General features: G+C 35.6%; 1 protein-coding gene across 1 annotated transcript in view; it reads right to left on the bottom strand.

Moving 5' to 3' along the window:
* LRRC7 (leucine rich repeat containing 7) overlaps positions 1–2125 on the bottom strand; it is a 492466-nt gene extending 490341 nt beyond the window's left edge. Inside the window, exon 1 of the mRNA XM_052637059.1 lies at positions 2029–2125. Coding sequence (XP_052493019.1) covers positions 2029–2125 — 97 coding nt within the window. The remainder of the gene's footprint in view (positions 1–2028) is intronic.
* Positions 2126–8954: the final 6829 nt, after the last annotated feature.

Here is an 8954-nt window from a genome sequence, read left to right on the forward strand (position 1 = left end):
TTCCATGTTCAACAACATCATCAATCCAGTTGAGCTCCTGTAGTGATATTTCAAAAACTGTCCTGACTGCCATGATCCAGTTGTTGAGGATTTGCTTGTTATAACAGAATACTTTTTAAAAAAATGTACCTTACATTAAACAACAAAGACTTAGTTCCAAAATATGTCTATTATTATTAGTCTTTTGTAACCATGGTAATTTAATGTCATCTTACAGCCAGTCACTTGACTTAGCCTAGTGGTGTTTAGGTTTGAGCTTGCATCAGAATCTCCTCTAGGGCTTCTTCAAAACACAGATTATAGGATTAGACTATCAGCTGTTTGGATTCAGTAGATGTGGGTTGTAGACCTTAAAATTTGTGCTTCAACAGCACATTCCCAGGTTCTGTTGCTGGTCTGGAGACCATACGTTGAGACCCACTGGCCTAGACAAGGGTTTTAAAATATTTTTCTGTAAAGAATCAAGTAAATACTTTTGGCTTTGTGGACCATATAGTTTCTGTCACAACTGCTCAGCTTTTCATTTGTTGTGGAAAGCAGCCATACACAATTCCTAAATGAACAGAGATGGCTCTGTTTCAATAAAATTTCATTACAGAAAGAGGTGTCAGGATATATTTGGACTGTAGCTGGTCAACCTCTGGGTTAGACCAGCTCAGTATAAGAGGGCTGAAAAATGACTTTATATATACTAAATATACTCTGTGACTCCAAGAGAATCAACTATAGCTTTATTTGAAAAATCCCTTCTAAGTTTCTAAATAAAACCTGCAGAACTATAACAGAGACTAAGTTGATTGTGTTAAACCATCATAGAGGAGAAATCCTGGTGAACCCAATAAAGAAGGAATAGTTTTATGCACAAGTCTGCATTTTACAAACAGTTTTTGTCTTAACATGCCCATTAACTATATCTTCATTTTTAAATTGTAGTTTTACTTGGATATTGTTTATAATGTTGGAAGTTATAAATATACCAAAATGAAACACTATATAGAATGACATAGATGCCAACCCAATCAGATCATCTATCGACTTTCTAATAAAATGAAAGAAAACAAAAGCATACTGCTTGCTATGAGTGTGCCCAGATTTAATATATTTGATCTTCACCCAGAATAGTGTACTTCAAACTAATTTAAAATACCAATATAACCTTAAAAGTCAACTAAATTGTTTATGCCAATGAATCCACTGCATTAGCTCTATCCTAACACAATGTAAATTCCTGTAAAAATACATCATTCAGATAAGTTTTTGTCATAATAAATTGCGATATAGTTCCCTGAAAATAACCAGATGCAAATGCCATGAGGAAAGCTAGTATTATGGGTCATCATATAAACTTAAAATACAAATATGATAAAAACATCCCCAACAATGCTATAGACTAGAAACGTTTAGACAAGATCTCTGCAATTATCTATCGTAACATTTTGATAACTTAAAGATGGATTAAAATGGCTTTATGAGGGAATACATGACTCCTCGTTCAAAATCTGTTCCTACATTCAATTAATTCAAATGTTTCATTTTGAGCAATGGATTAATATTTGCCACTAGACAGTTATTCTTTAGATCAATGCAGTGGTTTTCAAAGAGTCCTTGGTTTGTTGTTGTCTTGTTTTGTTTTTTAAAGGTTGAAAGAGTACTGTGGTCAAACGAAACTGGAAAATATTCATTTAAAACAAATTAAATTTTTTTTTTTAACTTCTTCAGAAGCAGTATTCATGGAACATATGTCTAAGAAAGATGTGGTAAACTGCGGCCGTTTCCAATCTCATCTGAACACAGAACCAAATTATCAGTAGAGCATTTTGAAGTACACAAGAAACAATAAACAATGTTCTTAGTGCCTAAACCCAGGTACCATATGACATTTTTTACAGTAATTTCAATTAGATTCAACAAGTATTTGTTAAATACCTCTACTATTTGATTGATCACTTAAAGGTCAACATTGTAGTTTTGTTATGCTACTCACCTAAGACTATCTAGAACAAAGTTAATCCTATTAAACATACTTACACTCCTCTTCAGGCCTCTTCCGAAGTGCTGCACGAACTTCTTTACAAGGACTTCTCTGATATTGTGGGGGATTCCTTCCCCGTATTAAGTTCTCCATCCTATAGGAGGAAATTAAAAGGATAGTTTAATATAAAAATCTTGATACATTTTTTAAAATTAAGTGATTTAGATTAAGAATCAATGATTCAGGTATATAAAGATGCTTAGTAGACCACATCCTTAAGAGTACTGAGCAAGGAGAAGGACAGTCAGGAGTGGCAGAGACTGTAGTAAACTGGAGAAGGCTTGACTTCTCTAAGGCATTCCAATTTTAAAAATATAGAAACCCATGTGGATGAAACTCATATGCACTTTCTCCAATTAGGGACTCTTATGGGCTGAATGTTTGTGTCCTTACCCTTCTCCACTCCTCCCATCTCCTACCTTCACAGGTTGACTCTAACCCCTTAAGTAACAGTATTTTGATGTGGAACCCTTGAGAAGTAACTAGTTTAGCTCAGGTCATGAGGGTGGGGCACACATAATGGGATTAGTGTTTTTATAAAATGAGGAAGACAGACTAGAGCTCCCTTTTCCCTGCATAGGAGGATACAGTGAAAAGGCAGTCATCTACAAACCAGGAAGAGAGCTCTCTCCAGGCACCAACTCTGCTGGTGCCTCCATATTAGACTTCCAAGACTCCAAAAGTGTGAGAAAAGTGTGAGCTTAAGCCACCCAGTCTGTGGTATTTTGTTATAGTTACCTAAACTGAGTAAGTCAGAGACCCATTGACTAAAAAGTGATTACTTATAAACAAACACATTAAAAATCAGCTTACACTTTAGAAAGAAAAAACCTTTGACCAGCATTCTGAATACCAGCTTTCCAGAGTTTACTTGCTGATTTTCTTTGTGACAATGATTAAATTGACAAGGGTTTTCTAATTCCAAATTAATTGTGACTCCTTGAAAATATGGCTAATAAAAAGTGCACTTCTCAGTTACTTTCAATGCTGACAACCAGAAAATAATAATAAATGCACCAAATGCAACTTGAGTTGGAATATTAAACAGAATATACTCTGTGATTAGTATTTTCTAGTTTTAATAAACCTTACAGTTTTGTGCCACCATTGTACACTCTACTTATTTTGAAAACATTAAGCAACTATTGAGTGTTCAAGATTTGAAAATTCAGAACAAAACAGTGATATGTATCATTTTGAAAATAAAAACATATACTTATAAGAATCTGCTATATAACCCAGGAAATTCTACTCAATACTCTGTAATGGCCTACATAGGAAAAGAATATAAAGAAAGAAAAGAAAATATAAACATAGCTTAACATCTACATAATTATTCTAATGGAATACCACTGTGCTGGCTGATAGCATATATTGAAAACAGCATGGTTGTCATGGGTTACAGTAGTGGAAGATCTCCTAAGGTTAGTGGTACAGAGACATATTTCTAGTGTCTAGAGAGGAAATTGGGAAAGGATGATCCAATAAAAGCAATATGTAAAATGGCATGAAATATGAGTAAATAAAATTTTTGTACTGAAATCGTAACATAATAGGGCTAGTAGTAAAGAACCTGCTGCCACTGCAGGAGACATCAGAAACTTGGGTTCAGTCCCTGGGTTGGGAAGATCCCCAGGAGGAAGGCATGGCAACCCACTCTAGTATTCTTGCCTGGAGAAATCTCATGGACAGAGGGGCCTAGTGGGCTACAGTCCATAAGGTTGCAAACATCCGGACATGACTGAAGCAATTTAGCATGCACGCAGTAACATAACATTATTCCTATGAGAGGCTGTCACTGGTTCTAAAAAACACTTTTCCAAATATACTTACTGATACCAATTTATTCATAGGTAAGGACTACTTTGTGTGTGTGTGTGTGTGTGTGTGTGTACTCACTCATATGCCCATGCTATGTATATAAAGTACATGAAAATATTTCTCAATGTGTGATAACTTGAAACAATTTCACTCAAAGCTCAAGTGAGAAAAAAGTTTATCAGTGTATGATAATACATTGTATGATAATACAGTGACAAGTAAGAAAATGAAAATCTCAAGAGTTTAAGACATAATTTGCTTTAATATTATATATGAGGGGCAGGGTCTGAGCTTCCAGGACCAACTCTGCAGTTTCAGTATAAACCATGCAAATTATACAAAATGTTCTAGATTCTGACTCTTGAATTAATTCAATGCAGAATTTTGATTACATGTTTCAGCAAATGCATGAAATTTCATGATGATATAATAACAATTCAAGTGAACTTATAATTAACCACTAGTATTCACAAGGTCAAAATAGTAAACTACAACAAACATAACCTACAAATGCAAGTATCTACACAAAATTGTGATTTAACTTAAAAAAAAACAATTTTTAGTCATCATGATTATACTAATGAGAGATTACAATTTATCCTGGTTGGAAATCTAAGTAAACCAGTCTCTTAGATGGGTTATTAATTCTCTTTTTATGTATCTGACTATTGAATACATGAAAACAAAAGTGGTCTAATTGATTTCCATGTAACTACACTTGCGGGTATACCAGAAAAACTGAATGTATGTTAGAAAGTACTGGTAAGGATTCCAGGAGAGTTTCACTGACAGTGGTTGTTAATTGGCATCAAAGATCATGAAGAATTATGGTGCCCAAATGTTGCATTATGGGAATGCTCACAAGTAGATATGCAAGAGATTATGCAGTGTTAGCAAAGAAGCATGGTTTAAATGTGATGAGCCCAGGTTCTGGAATTGGACTGCCTGGGCTAAACTCCAATTCTGTCTCTTAAAGAAATATTTCAGGGAAAGATACTTAGTTATTTTGGGGCTTCCCGGGTAGCGCTAGTGGTAAAGAACCCTCCTTCCAATGCAGGAGACACAAGAGTCATGGGTTTGATCCCTGAGTTGGGAGGATTCCCAGGAGAAGGGCATGGCAACCCACTCCAATATTCCTGACTGGAGAATCCCATGGAGAGAGGAGCCTGGCAGGCTATAGTCCATGGAGTAGCAAAGAGATGGACACAACTGAAGTGACTTAGCACACACTCATGCATACTCATATAGAAAAAGTATATGTTATATGTAAATATAATATTATACAAATATATACTTGTAAAAATGTTTATCTTCAAATTAACATGTTGATTTTTTTAACCAATTAGTTATTTTAGAAATGCTTGCTTTCATTTATAATATTTAAAATTTTTAGAACCAAGAAAAAGATAACTGGGGTCAAGGAAACTCACTATAAACTATATATACAACATAGTAATAGATGAATATAAATTCAAATAGCATTAAAAGTTGTCAGAATGCTAAGTGGGAAATATACTTTGAATCAAATTAAATGTGTTACACAGCAGTGTTCATGTCCAAGCTAATATAACTGTGAGATTTCCACCCTCTTGAGATTATACTTCTGGCTAGTTGAACTCTTCTACCAGATGACCAGTGTCATCTACGATCTACAGTTTGCATTAAATGGTCAGACAAAATGACCAAGAATGAAGCCTTGGAGCACAGCCAGGACACAGCAAAGATGCTATTCTAGCTACTCTCAGGCTTGGCATGTCACCAGCCGGGAGTGTGTTAACAGTGCCAGCAAGGAGAGATTAAGTGTGATGACCACAGGCAAGACAGATGCTCTAACAACTCATTGAAGAGCTCTGGAAAGTGCAGCCTACATGTCAACTGCTGGGAAAAAATAGGGGCAGCCAGATTGATATCAAACAGCATGAAAAAGCAATCAGAGGTCATGAGCAACCATGTCCATAACTCTTTTGGCAGTGTCTCCAAAATAAAGGTCACAAAATTATCTGAGAAAATTTATATAATACAGATTCCCCCATTTTCAGTACTAAAGATTTCCATTCAACAAGCTGGGGTCAGGTCCAGGTAGATATATATATTTTTAATATTAATTGAGTGAGTACATCAAGGTTGTATACTGTGACCCTGCTTATTTAACTTACGTGCAGAGTACATCATGCAAAATGCCAGGCTGGAGGAAGCACAAACTGGAATCAAGTTTGCCAGAAGAAATATCAATAACCTCAGAAATGCAGATGACACCACCCTTATGGCAGAAAGTGAAAAGGAACTAAAGAGCCTCTTGATGAAAGTGAAAGAGGAGAGTGAAAAAGCTGGTTTAAAGCTGAACATTCAAAAACCGAAGATCACAGCATCTGGTCCCATCACTTCATGGCAAATAGATGGGGAAAAATTGGAAACAGTAACAGACTTTCTTTTGTTGGGCTCCAAAATCACTGCAGATGATTACCGCAGCCATGAAATTAAAAGATGCTTGCTCCTTGGAAAAAAAGCTATGACAAACCTAGACAGCACACTAAAAAGCAGAGATATTACTCTGCAAACAAAGGTCTATATGGTCAAAGCTATGATTTTTCTAGTAGTCATGTTTGAATGTGAGAGTTGGACTATAAAGAAGACTGAGTGCCAAATAATTTTTACTTCTTAACTGTGTTGTTGGGGAAGACTCTTGAGAGTCCCTTGGACTGCAAGGAGATCAAACCAGTCAAGCCTAAAGGAAATCAGTCCTGAATATTCATTGGAAAGATTGATGCTAAAGCTGAAACTCCAATACTTTGGCACCTGATGGGAAGAACTGACTCATTAGAAAAGACACTGATGCTAGGAAAGATTGAAGGCAGGAGGAGAAGAGGACAACAGAGGACGAGATAGTTGGATGGCATCATGAACTCAGTGGACGTGAGTTTGAGCAAGCTCTAGGAGATGGTGAAGGACAGAGAAGTCTGGCGTGCTGCAGTCCACGGGGTTGCAAAGAGTCGGACATGACTGAGTAACTGAACAACAACAAAAAGTGCTTCTAAAACAGCCTTACACTAGTTCTAATATTGGCTTTGGGAACCTATGTAAATAAAAATATGTATATTTGAAGATGCAGGAAATGGGAGTTCAGTGAGTTCATTCTACTGGTTCAGAGGTAAGGTGAGGTCTGGTGAGAAGACTGCAGTTAGGATAGGTACTATCAAAAATAAGAAGAGTGGCTGGAGCAACAGAGTCAAAGGCTTGCCATGTCAGTAAGTTTAAAGTGTCTGCCATGTGATACAAGTCAAACATCTTTTTCTTTCCATTGCTACTCCATCTTTCTTGATATTCCTTCCAGGGCCTAGACTATGGTCAATAGGCCATAAGTATTTAATAAATGATTCAGTGGATAGATGAAGTCTGCTCTATCCTGGCAGAAACATTTGGAATATTCTCCTTTTTCATTCCAAATTTTACCCATCCTTGAAGATCTATTTTTAACTTCTGATTACACTCAGAAACAAATTCAACCACTTCAAATATACTCAGTTCTTGCCTTCTGATTCTTCTCTATGATATTTACTAAATGTTTGGAAGTGTAACCAAAGATCTTCCAGCTAATATTATTCTTCACTTCAATGTTTGGATCCTTTACTCATATAGATTCTAGCCCATTTGAGGGCTTTGACATAACACATTACATTTGTCAAAACACTATCATATAATTTGTTTCATTTTCTTGACAATTCTGAATTAGATATCAGTGCATTACTATTTTTAGATGAGACAACAGAAAGTCTAAGCAATTAAGTAACATAGGCAAGGCAACACATGAGGGCCAGAAGAAGGACTTGAACTCAGGTCCTTTGACTCCCAAAATTTAATCTTCATCTCACAATGCATAGAAAAGGTTGTCAATCTTTTCTTTTTCCTAATTTTTAGTGTCTCAAAAAGTAGTTTTCTTACTGAGTTGTAGATGTTCACTAAATCTTAAAATACGGAATATTTATCAGTTATTGTCACTTTAACTTAGGCTTCTATTAAGTACAAAAACTAAATAGAAATAATTCATAGTAAAATAAATAAAAGTAATAAGAATTTAAAACATGAAAATGTACTTATGCCTGCATATAGAAAAAGGAAGAAAAATATTGCTATATGATTTTTGAAAATAATGATTGGTAGTCTGTTCTGTCCAGGGAACTAGAATAATAAGCTGGCAGCATATTGTGACCATCCATCCTTACAAAGTTCTAAGGTCAGGTGACCACTCAGCTTTTCAGAAATCCTTTGTTGGCTTTGAATTTAAGAAAAAAGAGGAAAGAGTTATTAATAAAAATGCAGTGAAAAGTGTTCTTGCTTTATCTCTGAGCTGTTGGTTTTGTTTTTATGGAAAGTGGAGTATGAATTCAGCACTCCAAATCAAACTGGAGCCAAACTAGAACTATGAACACATATTAATAAAGTAGCCATTAAAAAGTCTCAAGTATTTATCAAGATCCAATTTGAACTCCAAATGACAGTGCAAAAATAATCAATACCGAATTATCTCAGTCAAATATTTTGAATTGATATGTAACAAGGACAAACTGGACAAAGTTAAACAGAAAGACTGTTGTGAAAAATATCACATTTTAACTACCCTTAAACTGCTCAGGTAGAGTGAAATGCCTAACAGAATATAAAGATAGTTAAAGCACTGTTCAGTTGGAAAAGAAACAGATGTGTGATTTATAAAGCCAGTGATGATGATTCACCAGACATTCAAGAATCATCGATAGTCTCAAGGAGAAACTGGCTTTATACTGCCATGTCATACATTTATGGATGCCAGAAGAAATATCAAAACCTCACATATGCAAATGATGCCACTCTAATATTGAAAGCGAAGAGGAACTAAAGAGCCTCTTGATGAGGATAAAGAGGAGTGAAAAAGCTGGCTTAAAACTCAAAAAAGATGATGATCATAACATCCAGTTCCATCAGTGCAGTTCAGTCACTCAGTCATGTCCGACTCTGTGAGACTCCATGAACCACAGCATGCCAGGCCTCCCTATCCATTACCAACTCTCAGAGTTCACCCAAACTCATATCCATTGAGTTCATGATGCCATCCGACCATCTCATC

This window comes from Budorcas taxicolor, chromosome 3, assembly GCF_023091745.1.
Source record: "Budorcas taxicolor isolate Tak-1 chromosome 3, Takin1.1, whole genome shotgun sequence".
NCBI lineage: Eukaryota > Metazoa > Chordata > Mammalia > Artiodactyla > Bovidae > Budorcas > Budorcas taxicolor.